The sequence below is a fragment of the Raphanus sativus genome, chromosome 7 (genome assembly GCF_000801105.2).
Source record: "Raphanus sativus cultivar WK10039 chromosome 7, ASM80110v3, whole genome shotgun sequence".
NCBI classification, from domain to species: Eukaryota; Viridiplantae; Streptophyta; class Magnoliopsida; order Brassicales; family Brassicaceae; genus Raphanus; species Raphanus sativus.
The window spans coordinates 17,160,855-17,179,439 of NC_079517.1; the positions used below are offsets into that span (position 1 = coordinate 17,160,855).

Below are 18,585 nucleotides of genomic sequence, written 5' to 3' on the forward strand. Positions count from 1 at the left end.
AAAGCACGAAAGAGGTAAAAGGGACCCAAGCTACTATCGAACTTTGAAAGACGGGAGACGCCGACGTTTATCCTTTTTGCTTATATGTTTTCAACTTTTTATATTTGATGTAGAGGATATATACATCACGTACTTCAGTAATTGCACATGATGAAATGTTACTGTGAATTGGTATACCATGATGAATATAAACTCTTTTCTAGTAGAAAATAACCAACTAATTAAACTCTCTATCAATGAAGAAAGCGATAAAAATCAATAAAAAAGATAAATTAAAATGGAAGGGAGAGAGGAGATAAAGGTTAGAACTTAGAAGCTTACGGTGATGTTTCCGTATCAATCTCAATCTCTCTCCATACCTCCAACGCCATTAATACTTGAATAAACCTAACTTTTCATATTACAAAAGCCTATAAATTGCCTATAAATACACGTACCTCCCACTTCTTCAATTTCATATTACAAAAGCCTCCCAAAATAGCAAAGAGTCTCATATAGTTCTTACTCACAAAAATCACACACACTCTTTCTAAAAAGATTAGCGTTTCGATTCCTGAAATGGCCCGTTGTAGTGGAAGTCTTGCTATTTTTCTATGCGTTCTTTTGATGCTCACAAGTTGCCAGGCTTTGGGTAGCAACATAGATGATGGATATGGTCATGAAGATGGAAGCTTCCAATCCAATAGTTTAATCAAGCTCAACAACGAAGACGACGTTCTTACTTTGAAAAGCTCCGATAGACCCACTACCGAATCGTCAACTGTTAGTGTTTCGAACTTCGGAGCCAAAGGAGATGGAAAAACTGATGATACTCAGGTATATCATGTTTAGGATTATGAATATAAAATTATTTTTATAAAAATAGCTACACATGTAAATATAAAAATATATTGTATTTGGTATATATTGATGATGCATGCATGGATGGGTGTAAAATATATGCTTAATTAGGCTTTCAAGAAAGCATGGAAGAAGGCATGTTCAACAAATGGAGTTACTACTTTCTTGATTCCTAAAGGGAAGACTTATCTCCTTAAGTCTACTCGATTCAGAGGCCCATGCAAATCTTTACGGAGCTTCCAGGTGATATGTGTTTTGTTTTATTTTTGTCACTTTTATCATTAGTATTTTCTTAATTCATAAATTTTATCAACCAGTTGATTTTTTTTACCAATTAACCGCAGATCCTAGGCACTTTATCAGCATCTACAAAACGATCGGATTACAGTAATGACAAGAACCATTGGCTTATTTTGGAGGACATTAATAATCTATCAATCGATGGCGGTTCGGCGGGGATTGTTGATGGCAACGGAAAAATTTGGTGGCAAAACTCATGCAAAATCGACAAATCTAAGGTATATAATGTCCACTAGGCCTGGGCATAATATCCGGAACCCGAAATCCGAACCGAACCCGAACCGAAAAACCCGACCCGTTATCCGACCCGAAATGTAAAAATATCCGAACGGGTTTTGTAGGGTGGTATAAAAAATATCCGAACCCGAAGTGTTATTAACCGAACCCGAACGGGTAACCCGAAAAATCCGAAACTAATAGTTAATATAAATATTTTGAAATATATATATAAGTATTTTAGTTATTAAATTTAATATTCGTGGTAATATGATATATAATAATAAATATTAACAATGTTAACAATATTAAAAATATTTTAAGTACACAATTAGTTATAAATAAGTAATTTATAATTTGTTCATTGGAATAACAAGTATACTCTCTATAATATAATGTATATTGTTTACAAATAATGTTTGTTTTCATGTTTGATTTAACATTTTATTGTTATTTTAGCAATTTTATGTATGATAGATTAATTTTTATTAATTTAGTTGTTTTTCTTTATGTTTTTCTTTAAGTTTTTGTTTTTTTACTTTGGTTATATCCGAACCGAACCGATATAACCCGAATCCGAAAGATATATGGTTACTTTATGGGTTTTAGGATGCAATATATTTTTTAACCGAACCCGAAGTGTTATTATCCGAACCCGACCCGTACTAATGAAATTTTACTATGGGACCTAGGAGCGTAAACCCGAAAACCCGAAAATCCGAAAAACCCGATCCGAACGCCAACGGGTACCCGAACGCCCAGGCCTAATGTCCACCAATGAATGTGTCACACACATACTTTTATATATACTATTTGTGATATTCGTACTCCTAATTATAAGTATCATCATGCTAATATTAATTGGTTTATCTAGCCAAAAAAATATTCATTTGTTTCCTTCTTTTAAATGCAGCCATGTACCAAAGCTCCAACGGTACGTAAATACAAAAGCTCCAAATATATGCATACAATTAATAAAATTCACACTCGTAATTAAGTGAACGTTTGATTACAAATTTTAGCATGTGTGTTTATTTTATGTTTATATGCAGGCTCTTACACTCTACAACCTAGAGAATTTGAATGTGAAGAATCTGAGAGTGAGAGATGCTCAGCAGATTCAGATTTCTATTGAGAAATGCAACAATGTTAACGTTAAGAATGTTAAGATTACTGCTCCTGGAGATAGTCCCAACACGGATGGTATCCATATCGTTGCTACTAAAAACATTCAAATCTCCAATTCGGATATTGGGACAGGTAAAATGATCCATACATATATTATTCAATTTTCTTGATCTGTATAAATTAGGTATAATATTTATGGTTGATTTTCTATAGGTGATGATTGTATATCCATTGAGGATGGATCGCAAAATGTTCAAATCAAAGATTTAACTTGCGGCCCCGGTCACGGGATCAGGTAAAACGTCACCTTCTTTTCCAAATATCAGTCAAAGGATAGTAAATTATGTATGTTAACTTGATGGTTTTTACAAATAATTAGAGTACATATATGACATATATATGGACCTTTGTTTATTATTTTTCTATATGAGAAGCATTGGGAGCTTGGGGGATGACAATGCCAAAGCTTATGTTTCCGGAGTTAATGTGGATGGTGCTACGCTCTCTGAGACTGACAATGGAGTAAGAATCAAGACTTACCAGGTGATTGATTTTTTTTTCTCCTACAAACTCCCCCTCTTGTACAAATCTCTCGGATGTAGCAGTTTGGTTTGAACTTGATATTAATTACGTCTAGGATCATCCGATCGTACTGGTAATCTCCGTCAACTAAAACCCAATTATTGATTTCAGGGAGGGTCAGGAACTGCCAAGAACATTAAATTTCAAAACATTCGTATGGAAAATGTCAAGAATCCGATCATAATCGACCAGAACTACTGCGACAAGGACAAATGCGAACAACAAGTAATTGTTTGATCGATTAATTTGATTTGCCCAATTTTTTTATATATTTTTGTTTGTTTTATTTAATAAAGTATCGTCACTAGTCTTGAAATGTAAAATATGTTGACCAGGAATCTGCGGTTCAAGTGAACAATGTCGTGTATCGGAACATAAAAGGTACGAGCGCAACGGATGTGGCGATAATGTTTAATTGCAGTGAGAAATATCCATGCCAAGGTATTGTGCTTGAGAATGTTAACATCAAAGGAGGAAAAGCTTCTTGCGAAAATGTCAATGTTAAGGATAAAGGCTCCGTTTCTCCTAAATGCCCTTAATTAGTTAGCTGATTATGTAATATACATAAATATGTATTATATGTAATTATAGATGCATGTATGTCGTTATTCACCTATTGATTCTTGATATATATATAGAATACTAAAGATATATGGGAATATGCATACAGTAGTTGAGATAATTATTCTCTTGTATATGATTCACTGAAGTTGATTGCTTGTCCCTGAATAAATGAATAACATTATTTGTCTAATACTTTGTTTTGCTATAAACATGGTGAATTTATGTACAACTTTCAGTAATGTGGTTTGATTGTTTTAATGTCTTTTTATATATAATTCCGTTGGTCTAATTTTCAAAGGATATTATTATATAAAGCTTGGTTCTTCAAAGTTACTAACTAATATGATTGTGACATGTATCAAACTTTTTTTAAGATTGTTACATGTGTCAAAATATGATATAATTGTTTTTAAAGTATTTAAAAGAGATTAAGAAAAAGGAAATTTTACAAAAATAGTCTTTTAAAGTTCAATTTATGAATTAGTATTTTTAGAAAAGGAAATTTACAAAATTGCCTTTTTTATATTACATATTGTTAAAAATATTTGATAGTAATTTTAATTTTTTGATTGCGACATGTGTCAATAAATTTTTAAGATTGTGACATGTGTCAAGATATGATATAATTTTTTTTTAAAGGTTTTAAAAGAGATTAAGAAAAAGGAAAACTCTCATTACAAAAATAGTTTTTAAAGTTATATTTTAGGATTTGGTGTTTTTTAAAAAGGAAAGTTACAAAATTACTATTTTTAGTATTTTATATTATATATTTTTAAATATATTTGATAGTAATTTTCATTTTTAAAAAAATTCTAAACAAGAAAATAATTGTAAAAATCTATTTTAAAGTAATTATCTTTGTTAATATTTTTCTTTTAAAAATTGTGATATGTGTAAAAAAAGATACAATTCTCTTTTCTTTATGATTTAAAAAGGTTTAGAAAATAAATAATTACAAAATAGTTTTTTATGGTTCTTTTTAAGATTTTATAAAAATTACTATTATATTGTTTTTTGCAATAACATATTGTTATCTTAATTTATTTTTTTAAGCCTAAACAAAAAAAATAATTGTAATAAGCTATTTGAAAAATAACTATTTTTTCAAAAGTTGTTTTTATAATTTTGTTCTTAAATATTAAAGAAATGAAATTACAAAAGATAAATATTAATTTTCAAAGAAACAAATATTAAACAAAACCGAATTATAAAATCCAACAAGTACAATAAGTTATTTAATAAAACTAACTATTAAATAAATAAGATTTCTTTTTTGAAGTCTAACTAAAGAAAATTATAGAAGTACTCTTATTAATTTCTTATAATTAACTAATTTCCCTTTTTAATATATAATTGTATGTTAAACAATTATGACAAAAAAGCTTCAAATATTTCACATCTATATTTACTTTTAATTTCCACATATTGTTTTTACAAAACACAATAGTATTTATGTGAAATATATTACATGAGTATTTTGTTTAAATTTCTTTATACAACTTAATTTTTTTTATCATCGTTGTTACATCTTATGATGCTAACATTATTTTTTATTTATGAGGTGGTTGTTTTACATGAGTATCTGTGAATTTGATGAATATGTGTTTGTACATATAAGACAAATATATGATTAACTAAAAATAACTTTTTTTATAAAAACCAATTTATGTTTATAAAAATCTTAAAGAAAAACTAATTATAAAATAATTAATTTTCCTTTTCTAAAATTATAAATAAAATAAAAATGTAAAATTAATTTTATTTTTTATAACTAACTAACTTTTATTTTTAATAATTTTGTTTTAAAAATTTATAAACCAAAAATAACTTCAAATATTTCACTTGATATCAGTGTAACATGTGTCGAAGTAAAAAATTAGATTGTGAATATATCAATAAAAATCTGTTAGTACTTTAAAAATGTAAAAATATTAGTGATATTTAAAAAATAAATTTTGAAAATGGCAACTTTTAAAAATGGCAAAATAGTTAACATTAACTTAAAATAATTATTTCATAATAATTCTGTTTTTCTAAATCCTTGAAAAATATAATTGTAAATTATTATGTAATATTAATTTCTTTTTCTAAAACCCCAAAACACTGTAAAATAATATTTGATAGTCGTTTTCCTTTTTTCGTAAAACAAAATCCTAAATAAAAGAGATTTGTATCATATTTTAAAGTCATAACCAAAAGAGAATTGTAAAAACTTATTTGATAAAAATATTAATAGAGAATTTGATGATGAACATGATACTAAAAAATATTAATTTTTAAAAAGAAGTGTAAAATTAGTATTGATAGAAATTATAAAAGAGTAATTTTAAAATTATTTATTGGTAACTAGAAATAATTATTTTATAGCGATTTATTTATTTCTAAAATTCTAAAGAGAAGATAATTGTATAAGGTTATATAACAGTAATTTTTCTAAAATCCTAATCAAAAATGTAAAGTAGTATTTAATATTATTTTTTATTTTTTATTGTAAATAAAAGGATATTTATAAAATAGAAATTTTTTTCCTTAAAAAAAAAATATTCTAGCAAAATAAAAATTTAAAAACTATTTAATAAAACATTAGATTAGTACATAATAAAAGGTATAATGTTATCATTTACTTGATTGGCGTTATTCGACTTTCAATTTTCTTATTTTTCAGTCAATTTCTTATTTTGGATTGGGTTCAATTCAAAAATTTAGGTATAATGTTTTTTGCTAATCCAAGTAGAAAGTTGATAACAATACATCTATATACGATTATTATAAAATATAAATTTTAACTTGAACTTATGTATGAATTTTTTTTTAGTTATAAAATAAATCTCACACAATATATGCAAATCAATCATAAGAGTATACTAAAATGATTATTATTTTATATTTTCTATTAAATTAAAATATCAAACAAAACCGTTGCAACGCAACGGGCTCATATCTAGTTTGTAGATAAAAGTTGACAAATTTTTTCCTGTTTATGTTTTCTTTTTCAAAAATAATAATCATATAAACATCTATGGAAATTCCGAAATCAGTGTCCGTAGAATAAGTACATAAATAACGATGTCTTCACGATATAATAAAGTTATTATGTTTTCGACGATTACATAAGGTTAATAAACAGCTAAACCGAAGGATTTAGGTTCACCCTTTTTTACTTCACTTTTTTCACTTCTTGCTTTGATCTTCCGCGGCTGCTGGTTTGCTTTGCTCTTCCGCTGTTTCTGCGGTCGCTGGAGGCGGAGGAGGGGGAGCGGCAGCGACGGTGTGGACTCCAGCATCGATGCAGCTACGGCACTTCCTCTCCACCCAACCTTCGATGTCGCGGTCCCCGCTGTCAGATAAATGGCGTCCGCCGCAAAGCCTAGCAAAGATGCCCGCTAAGACGGACAAAATGGTGATGACAGCTAAGATAACGACTAGTGTTTCTATTGAACGGTGGTCTGAGTTGTGGCACGGCTGGTCTAGGGAAGGCGGGTCCGTGTATATGGTGGTTGGTGTGGTTGTGGTGCCGAGTTGGTCATCAAGTCTTGCCGTAACCCCGAACATGAGAAAGATCTTAGAGGGGGAAAGAGAGAGAGTCTTTCAGGTGAGCTTGTGGGAGCCAAGTTACAAGGAATAAGTGGAATGTGTGGTTGAACTAACAATTGAATCGACTTATATAATAAGAAAACAAATAATACAATTTTCAAAATAAAACCATCACTTTTTAAGACCAACGGTTGAATTGTCATTATATATGAGTGTTTTTTTTTTTTTTTTTTGAAATCGAACGAGTATATTTTCTCTTCCTATATATCTCTCACTTGGCTCGTATGCATATATACATTGGATTTGAAGGATATTTACATCACTTGTCTCACTTAAAATTTGATATATATATATAATAGTACTCAATTATATAATTTTTTGTATTATCATTTCACCAAAAACTAATAACAAAGTCATAGATAAAAGTAAATATTGCAATCAGATTGTGTAAAAACCAAAATCTCATTCATATGGGTAAACCCAGAGGTATTTGTTTTGTTGTCCCTATGACACTTCTCGTCTCTTCTCGTCTTTCCATCGAGCCCCTTTGATTCAATTTAAACATTATTTGTTCTTACAAAATAAAATGTGACCATCATGAACACATTTAAATATATCTCTAGGTTGAAAAAAAAATAGAGATATATCTCTGAATTCATTTAATCTACGAACTCACAAGTAACTGATCTAGATTTATGTGGCCTTAATTGACCCTTTTTTACTGTAAAGTTTTGGCAGGTGATATCAGTAGTGGGGTTTGTTCATCTTGTCGTATCTCTGCATCTTCTTATATTTTGTTATATATCGAGTGTCAGCTCAATAATGTTATTCAGCAAAGAAAAATGTCACTACCCTAAACATCTATTGATCATAAGAAAATCAAGAATTTTCTCAACAATTGACAGAAGGGAATGTGAACTTTTATAAAAATTAACCACTCGTAAAAGTTCTACACAATAGAAGTCTTAAACAATGAAAATAATTAATATAAAAATAATTACCTATAGTTTATCAAATTTTAGTGAAAACATCCATAATGAGATTTTTTTATAAATTATCTAGACGTGAAAATATTTTAAATAAAATAAAAAAGAAAAAGAAAAGGAAAGAAGAGAAAAGAGATGAAAAACTATTTTCGAGAAACTCATATATTTCTGTAATACCCTTTAAAAGATTTATTACTTTATAATTGGTTTACTTTTTCTCTTTTAATATACAATATAATATTTTAATTAAATGAAATGAAAATTTATTATATAAAATAGTGTTTTCTTTACTTTATGGATGCTATCTCATCAAATAGTGGTAGAAGAAGCCGACACATGTCTTAATAAAAAAAGATTTCTGATGAGTTTTTAACTGGACTCCATATTGTTTTTTTTTTCTGTTTAAGGTCTGCTCTAGGCTATGGTCTTTTGGCCTTTATTTATCAAACTATGCACTTGGTCTTTTTGAGTGCTCATATATGGTTCTGAATGGGTTTATAAAGCTTTCAGTTTCATTCATTCTGGCAAGTTAAATACACTCTAAGAAGGTGCTTAAGACAAAACCATCACAGGAAAGAAGAAGTTCAATGAAATGGGAAATGAGTCGGTTGCTCTCTGGTCTGTACTTTTAATTTTTTTTAGTAAAATTGGTAAATAGTGGTTGCAGTTGCAGAGTACTATGATAGCTATCTGATGCTATAGGTCACTCCGAACTAATCTTATTTTTTCATTGTAGTCAAATAGTTATTTTTTTCACCGGAGTCAAGTAGCTTTTTCATAGTGAGATTATTCAATTTGAGACTGTTCGGTTAGTTTTGAGATTAAAAAAAAACTAATACTACTCTACACATAAATGTTGCTATTAATTTTTGTACTAAAATAAACATTAATTTTCACATGTCATATTCTACCAGACCATATATTAACGCCAAGAGATTTTATCGTACTAACCAATATTTAACTGTTTATTCAAAACAGTTTTAGAAATATTAACACAATAATGAAAACTTAGTAAGATTTTGCCTTTTATCATATTAGTTAACCTTAACAGTTTTAATATTTTATTTATAAAATCTATGATTAAAATTAAGTGTAAATCAGTTATTTATCAAGTAAATTGGGAGTATATAAACTGATATTAGCAAAGATTTTAATATGATAACAGTTTTAATATTTTATTTATAAAACTTATCATTAAAATATGTTTAAATTAGTTATTTCTTAAATACAAAACATGTCATACTAATAACCATAACAGTTTTAATATTTTATTTATACAATCTATAAAAAATAATTTTAAATAGTTATTTATCAAATATAATAGGAATATATAAGTAGATATTTGTAACGATTTTAATATGACAGCATATTTAGTATTTTATTTGTAAAATTTATCATTAAAAAGAATTTTAAATTAGTTATTTATCAACTACAAGACATATTGTAAACACATTTAAGCCTTAGTATATAAACCAATAATCAAAACTGAACTAATACCTAACAAAAAAACGAAAAAAACTAAAAATGGAACTAAAACCGATTCAACAAATACATGCGGTTTTTATATCTTTAGAGCACAAAAATTGAAACCAAATTAGAACCAAACTGAGAATCGAACAATCCAAACTAGATTTTATATACCTAAAATATTAATTATATATATTTTTCAAAAAAATTATCAAATATTCTACATATCTATACTATTAAAACACAAGGCCCTTTTTAAGATGACCTTGGAGTTTCAATCTATTTACAACCTTATGCCACTGAATAAATTTTAAGCTATGATTTCAATTAAATTCTTTTATTTTTATTTTTTAATTTCTGCCAACAACCTAACCATTTCCACTTATTTAGTTAGTTTCCCATATTTATCTATGCTCTCCCATTGAAAAAAAAAGAAAATTTCGAAATTCAACATTTTTGAATTTAATCAAGTCTACGATTTTTGTTGAATTTCGAAAAAAGAAAATTTTGGCAAACTATTAAACAAATCTCCAACAATATATTTAGTTTTGCAAAAATAACTCAGAATATCCCATAATCAAATCAGTATATACCAATCTTGAAAGATTATATCGATTAAACTTGACCATCAATATACTTTTAATTTTCTTTTTATCAAACCTAACCAACCTAGCTTGCCGACTATTTACTCTATAAATAGTCATTGAGCCATTTGGTTGACTCGACCATCTTTGCATTCTAATTTTCTTTAGTTCTTAATTTTCATTCTTTTTTTTTGCATCTTTTATTGTCATTGTATTATATGTAGTTTTTTTAGTTCTTAATTTTCTTTTGTTTTGTTCCTTCAGATTCTAATTATTTGTTTATCGTCAACAAGCTAATAATTTGTGTTTGTTTGTGTAGGGACTAAGCTAATGTAACTAATGGATGCGTAGCATAACAAAAAGAAGAAGAAGAGAAGTCTAATATTGGTATTTCAAAGAAAAAGTTGTGAGTTGGGTTTAAAATACCGTAATTATGCTTCTTCTTCACATTTTGCCATGTTTCATCGTATTTTTTATATATATTGTTGTTTATTATTTATATTTTAAATATAGAATAATAAACATAGTGTTTATGAAATCATATTTTTCGAAGATGAAAGGTTGGTTACTAAAGAAGAGTCCCAAATACAAAAATGATGAAGAACCCGAGAGGGAGAGAAATCGGAGGAAGAGGTGCAAGAGGCAGCCAGTGTTTTTCGAGATTGACAGTAGTAAGACAAACTTTACGGCGAAGGAGGCTTGACAATGGTGAAGAGACAAGCTAAACTGATTTAGATTTTGTTTTTAGGTTATTTGGTTAATTTATTTCCTTACAAAAAAAAATTATTAACCAAAATTGTATTTATATATAGGCGTCAAAATAAATTGTTTATATATATATTCATCAAACTTTTAGAATGGAAGATATACACAACCAATAAAAATCATTTTGTTGATTTCCAATTCATATGATTTTTAAATTGGATATAAATTAAAAAATATATTCCATTTCGAATATTTTTATTATATATAAGTAAAATCTTAACATGTTGCAGACTGGAGAAAATATTGAGATATCCATAATCTCGGGATATCAATAATTAGGAAAAAGATTTGATACTTTAGCGACAATTAACTGAAGTACTTATTTAAAATTCTTATAAAACTAAACGACATGTTGAATATTCATCTACAAACTGAGCCACGTATTGTTTCAATTTAAAACTGCTTTTCATATTATCAGAAAGTTAAACAACAAACAAGATATTATTTATTTCAAAAAAATCTCATGATATATATTGGATAAAATAATTTCAGCTTGAAATATTTAATATTCTTCAACAATTAATTACGCGAAGTTTTGGCACAATTTGGATCTCTTCTGTTTTAATAATATTTATGGATTTCTTCCACTTGAGTATTTCAAACCTATGATTTATATTAAATTCTGTATTTCCTAATTTCTTTTTATTTAACCAACATAAATTCTTCTTATTTAAACAACAATACCTACATTTGATTAATTATGTTTTCCTATCGCTATGTACGAGGATTATCCTCCATATCCCCCTCCCCCAAAAAAAAAAATAGATGTGACAGGTTACAATCATTTTTTTCTTTGAACCTACACCAAAACGTTTCTCGAGTTGCCAATTTGTTTAGGCTTTGAAATCATTCTTTTCTGTATCACATTTTTTTACAGGTAAGATAGATTTTTTTCAGTAAAAAAAAGATAGTTTTTTACTTTTGCCATGATCACCATTTCTGATGGATTCTAAAAAAATGCAGTCCTTAGGTGGAGAGGAGTAGAGTAGAAGATGTAAATGAGGGTAAGACCAAGGTGGATCATACCTGACACGTTTTTTTAAAACTGAAAATGGATCATGACTGTTACATGTATGATTTGCATAGATAGTCTGTTTTAATTTTTTAAATGTCGTAGTTTGTAAACCTTCTTCTAACAGACTTATTTTTTATTTTAATTGTTTAAATATATATTAACATTTCTAATAACATTTTTACAATTGAAATATGAGACTTTTTTTGAGGTCATCTTAGTTTGTTTTAGTATTTACAAATGTGCCACTGGAATATATTAAACACCAGAAATTTAAATTGCTTACAATATCTTTACAAGACTTTTAGAATACTTGAACAAAACAATCAATACTATTAAAACTGGATCATGACCAGTTGATAAAGGGTTATGTCCACATTAAAATATAACTACATCTAAAATATAACCGAATGACATAACTAAATACAACTGCATCTAGAAAACGTAAATAACCACCTTCTGTTTAAAAAAACCAAACTACTTTCTACAGCCATTTATAAACTCCTATTTTATGGGCTATGTATAAGGCAACAAACAACAAATATCGAACTCATATTTGGTACATAAATATACCAAATTTAAATTTATGATCTACAAAGTATATTTTTGGAAGTAAGTTTCAAATTACTATAACTATTTAAGCTGATATTATTATGGAATTATTATTTATAAAAATATATACTTATGAAGAGACCAGTTATAGTCAATATGTGACTTCACCACCCATCCATATATAGTGTTCTTCGCTTAATTGTTACCCTAGACGGTGAAAATGATGGATTTTAGTTTAACGGGTTTTAAGTAGGTTATTCGAAAAAATATTTACTAAATGTGATTTTACTTAAAGTTAGTGAAGAATATATCAACCCATTTGTAAATATATTTAACAGAATATATTAAAAATTATTTTCTTAAGACATTTTCAAAAAAAAATCGGTTTTTGGTGCTGGTTAGATTTGATATTGGTTTCTGGATATAACATTTTAAGAACCGTTCGAGTATATAGATCAAGTCTAACAGAGCACGAGACTTTGATTTTCGAGTCGATTCCGAATCGGATTCTTTGGGTATGAAACATTCTTGACTAATTATGTTAGGAAACTACCAAAAATATAATATTTTGCAAACTTTAAGAATAAAGTTTAAAAATAATCTCTTATATGCATATGGCACAAATATATAGCTATACAACTTGACATATTTAATATATTTACCAAAAATTTACTAAATTAAATTAATATTAAATACAAATATTATTAAAAAATAACACAAATATAAAATTAAATTTCTCAAAAAGGTAAAATGAAAAATATACCCGCCTTCTCAAAGGGCGGGTCAGAATCTAGTACTATTTATAAACCTAACTTCCAAAAAACCGATTTATCATATTACTCTTTATCCAAAATATATAAAACTACATAATTCCCTGATAAGACTGAACCACATGAATATTTTTATCCAAATTTTTGAAATTATCCGACTAATCTGATATTTTATCAAAAATCTTTGAAATGTGATATTTACTCGCAATATTTAAAATTATCCAAAAAGATTACCAAATCATAACTGAATTGAACTCGGAGTTTTATCGGATTTTTAGAATTTTTATTCAAACCGGATTGAAATTAAAAATAATCAAACCGAAATGAAACTCAAATTCATACATAACTAAAGTTCATATATCTCTTGAACCGAAAACAAAAAAACAAAAACTACAGCTGAACGAAACATAACCAAAAACCAATAAAGAAAACAAATTGAACCTGAATCGAAACCAAAAACTCATAACCAAATATATCAGTGAAGAATCAAACAATTTAATAAAGTTGTCAACAAAAATAAATTCGTTTTTTTTAAACGCTGATCAAAATCTAGTTATATATTAAAAAGAAATAGAAAGAACAGAAAGAAATATGACAAATGATTTTCATTGAAGAGACTTTCTGAGATACGCTGATTAAATTGTCATTTGTTAATTGCTTCAGTTCTTTTTTTTTTTTCTTTTTTGACTTTAATAATTTAACTGAATGAAACCAAAATTATTAATATTTTATTGATTAAATATCTATAAGGGTATCTCATACATCAATACCCATAAGCTAAGAGCCCAATAATGAAAATGTAACTAAGCCTGAAAGCCCAGTTTAAGTTTTAGTTTTGGTACGGCGGAAAAGGAAGACAAGAGAATAATTGACTCTGAATAGATGAAGAAGATGGGAATCACGCACGTTGACTTTCCTTTCCAACTCTTTCTTCCCCCTTTCTGCGTCTTTTCTGTTAAATCTAAATCCTCGGAACCTCTGAGGTTTTCTTGATGATTCCATTATTTTTTATTCTTTAACATAACTTTTTTTTCAAATACATCCTCTGTCTCAATGGGGACTCCGGAGTTTCCAGATCTGGGGAAACACTGCTCCGTTGATTATTGCAAGCAGATCGATTTCTTGCCTTTCACATGCGATCGATGCGTCCAGGTTCCTATATCTTTCCCCTTTTGATTCTACGGTATTTTTTTTTTTCAAAGAATTTGATCATTAACATTATGCTAAAAAGATTTTAAAATAAGTTTTTTTAATGTCTGGATCAATATTTGTAAAAATCTTGTTTAAAAATAAAAAATTATTTCTTGCAGGTGTTCTGTTTGGATCATCGTAGCTACATGAAACACTCTTGTCCGAAAGGAAACAGAGGAGATGTAACGGTCGTTATCTGTCCGTTATGTGCTAAAGGAGTTAGGTTAAACCCTGACGAAGATCCAAACATCACTTGGGAGAAACACGTGAACACAGATTGTGATCCATCGAACTACGAGAAAACTGTCAAGAAGAAGAAATGTCCTGTCCCAAGATGCAGAGAGTTGCTTACCTTCTCCAACACTATAAAATGCCGAGATTGCAGTATCGACCATTGCTTGAAACATCGGTTTGGACCTGACCATAGTTGCTCTGGACCTAAGAAGCTTGAATCTAGTTTCTCATTCATGGGTTTCTTGAGTACTGCAACTAACACAAAAGAAACTCCCGCTTCATCATCTTCAAGATGGTCTAGTCTTTTAGCTTCTGCGGAAGCTAGTATCAGAGAACTCGGTAACGATATTAGCCAGAAGTTGCAGTTCTCGAGTGGCGGCGATGGTAGTTCGGAGAAAACGCAGGAGAGGAATGGTAAAGTTACGGTTGATGTTTGTCCGAAATGCAGCAAAGGGTTTCGTGAACCGGGGGAGCTATTGAAGCATATTGATAAGGATCATCGTGGTACTTCTATAGCTTAGAAGCATGATGGAAGTGATGATGAATGAATTGGTTAAATATTTGTGTGATTGTAACATTTTTGTTCTTGTGTTGTTGTAACATTCTTTGCGATCGGTCTGGGTTTTATGGTTTATGAATTATAGAAAAGCGGTCTATGAAAGCAGGAACATGTTAAGATTTGATACATACATCATTCTTTGATGGAATCATGAGCCTTAGTTCAACAAATATTTTAGCTAGATTATTGATGTTTTAAGAAAGCTAAAGTCGAAAGAGTTTTGTTGGCCATTTCTTGTAGCTCCCTTCTCACCACACATCATCATATGATGTTGTGATCAAGATGATGAGTATACTGCTTTTATGTTTTTTTGGTCAACTGCTTTTATATTGCATACTTTCTGTAAGACATGTTAAAAGATGTTACAGTGAAGAGTTGAAAAAAGGACAACTATGAAGTTTTGACCCAAAAAAAAAAGGACAACTATGAAGTAACCCTTCTTCTGTGTTTTTATATCACTAAGAAGTTTAAAACCAATAAGATTTTGTTAGTAAATGTACAATATTAAAGAAACAATAAATTTGAGGACCAAAAAAGGTTAATTTATCTACTTATATACTAGATGATAATATGCGTCTTGCACATAATGAATTTTTTCTAAACTATGATTTAAATAATATAAACAATTCTTACTTTGTTATCAATAACCTTTTTTACATTTGATTAAGAATGGGCACTCGGTATCATTTGGTTCAATTTGGTTATGTTCAGTTCGGATTTTTGCGGATTTGGTTATGTTCGGTTCGGATCTTTGTGGATTTAGTTTTGTTCTGATAAACCCATTTAATTTTTTTAAGAATTAAAATTCATATATAATTTTAATTTCTCAAAATCTAAAAATAAAAATAATATATAACATATAAATTTGAATAATGTATGTCAAAATACTTAAACTTAACATAAAAAATTGGTTTAGCTTAAATATTTGGATAGAAAATCAATAGGTATTTTAAATATTTTTGATATTTTGAGTATCGTTTGGCTATTTTAAACATGTACTTTATTTGTATATATTTCCAAGTAATTTCGAAAACTTAAAGAAATCTTATATATTTTGTATATCCATTAGATATTAAATTTTAAAACAATTAATATATTTAAATATATAAATCTGGTTTGAATATACTCGGACACCCGAAATATTTTGGTTCAGATCGGATTTGCTTCTGGTTTTCTAAATATCAAAAATTTGAATCCGTTGAGATAGCTAACCAATTTTGGTTAAAGCTCAGTACTACTTTTCATATTGTTTTGATTCGGTTTTCTTGATTCAGATTTTGTCCAACTCTCTATTTTTATTGTAACAAAATTTTAAACGAAAGTGATGATGATTTATATTTACTTAGGGTATGCAATAATTTTTAAATCAAAACATATTTTACTATGTACGCGACCCATTTAGTTAATCATTAAAAATATTCTAGGATCATTTAAGGAAAACTATGGGCTGGGTTAAAAAACGTTACTATTTCAGATTTTCAAAATCAACACTTCCAAATTATTATTTGTCGGTGTTGTGACGAGGAGAAAGAGGGTTAAGGTTAGGAAAACAAATTTATTGAGCAATCTATGTTCTCGTTAGGTGATTTCAATAGATTCTAAATAAATCTTTGATGTATCGATCTCTTGTAAATTTTTTGAAAAATATTAATTAATAGTATCTTACACTAGTTAAAGTAATTAATTATTTCTTAATTAATATATATATGAGATTATAATAATCACATAAATCAAAACAATACCTCTTGTTTATTTACAAATTTTTATGGTAAGTAAATCAAAATAATTATTTTATTTATTTTATATGGTATATAATTAAATTTAAATGATATTTACATAGATATATAATATATTTCAGTCTGAATATTTATTATTATATGGTTTCATTAACATTTGTATATTTGCTGTAACAAAAAAATTAAACCATTAATCCCAAACTTTTTGATGTGATAGTTTTTCAATGCAAATTTCAAAATTAAAATATTTATGTATTTTTATATTGTACATATTTTAATTTAAACGATATTAATATATATCCTATATATTTATTTAATATGAATATATATTAAATAAAATTCATATTCAAACGATTTTATGATCATTTGTATCTTATTATAACAGAAACAAAATCCATTCACTGATCAAAAAATTTCAAACGGGGGTTTTTAACAATTTTAGTAATTTATAATTATTTTAAAAAAAATAAAAACATAGAAGAAAAATATATTTTTTAATTATATGGTTGATGTGATTATTTAGTTTCTTTTAATAATATAAAATTAAACAAAAAAATAAGAGAGGATACAAAAATTGTTATAAAATCTTTATTATTCATAATAATATATTGTCATATATATATATATTAATCATATTAAGTAATTTCATAACTTTTATTTAAGAAAAGAATTGAGAATACTTTTTTATAGGGGTGGGTGTTCGGGTATCCATTCGGTTCAGTTCGGGTCTATTCGGGTTTTTGATTTTCAGGGTCAAAGATTTCAACCCCATTCGGATTTTTCTAAATTTCGGTTCGGGTTCGGTTCAGATCTTTGCGGGTTCGGTTCGGGTTCGGATAACCCATTTAAATTATTTTAAAATTTTTAAAATTCATTATATATTTTAAACTTCACAAAATCTATAAACAAAATAATATATTACATATAAATTTGAATAACATGTGCCAAAATACCAAAACTTAACATATAAATTGGTTTAGTTTGAATATTTGGAATGAGAATCAATATATATTTTAAATATTATTGGTGTTTTGAGTATACTTTAATTATATAGTCATGTAATTTTGACTATTTGTATATATTTTTTAAGTATTTTGGACAATTTAGTAGTATCATATATTTTTAGATGTCTTTTAATATACATTAAATCTAAAATTAGTTAATATATATAGGTATATTAATTTATTTCGGATACATTCGGGTACCCGAAATATTTCGGTTCGGATCGGGTTCAGGTTCGGTTCTTTAAATACCAAAAATTTGAATCCGTTCGGATTTTTTATCAATTTCGGTTCGGGTTTGGTACTTCTTTTTCGGATCAAATTCGGTTCGGTTCTTCGGGTTCGTTTTTTTGCGCAGCCCTACTTTTTTATATACTACTAATCAATTTAATATTTGATTTAATAAAATGTATAATATTATTTAGATGAACCAACATATTTTCTAATGATCCATGTGATTACACGTGACTACAAAAAAATGTTGCAATGCTCGAGGATCAATATATTAGAGATTTTTTTAACAATCTATAATATTTTCTTCTAAAATAAGAAGATTTTCTCAAA

At 27.7% G+C, this 18,585-nt stretch overlaps 3 protein-coding genes across 3 annotated transcripts; 2 read left to right on the forward strand and 1 right to left on the reverse strand.

The window, feature by feature from the left end:
* Nucleotides 1-558: 558 nt before the first annotated feature.
* On the forward strand, nt 559-3,705 carry LOC108816563 (polygalacturonase ADPG1). The gene is made up of 9 exons (XM_018589130.2): nt 559-816; nt 952-1,083; nt 1,185-1,358; nt 2,270-2,290; nt 2,409-2,616; nt 2,698-2,779; nt 2,919-3,027; nt 3,178-3,291; nt 3,402-3,705. The coding sequence occupies exons 1-9, from the start codon at nt 559-561 to the stop codon at nt 3,603-3,605; spliced, it is 1,302 nt and encodes a 433-aa protein (XP_018444632.2). The 3' UTR covers nt 3,606-3,705.
* Nucleotides 3,706-6,650: 2,945 nt separating this feature from the next.
* On the reverse strand, nt 6,651-7,250 carry LOC108816490 (uncharacterized). Its single transcript, XM_018589066.2, has one exon. It carries the CDS (start codon nt 7,180-7,182, stop codon nt 6,802-6,804), a length of 381 nt encoding a protein of 126 aa, XP_018444568.2. The 5' UTR covers nt 7,183-7,250; the 3' UTR covers nt 6,651-6,801.
* Nucleotides 7,251-14,170: 6,920 nt separating this feature from the next.
* LOC108814655 (zinc finger AN1 and C2H2 domain-containing stress-associated protein 13) lies at nt 14,171-15,412 on the forward strand. Its single transcript, XM_018587265.2, has 2 exons — nt 14,171-14,452; nt 14,611-15,412. The coding sequence occupies exons 1-2, from the start codon at nt 14,354-14,356 to the stop codon at nt 15,244-15,246; spliced, it is 735 nt and encodes a 244-aa protein (XP_018442767.1). The 5' UTR covers nt 14,171-14,353; the 3' UTR covers nt 15,247-15,412.
* Nucleotides 15,413-18,585: the final 3,173 nt, after the last annotated feature.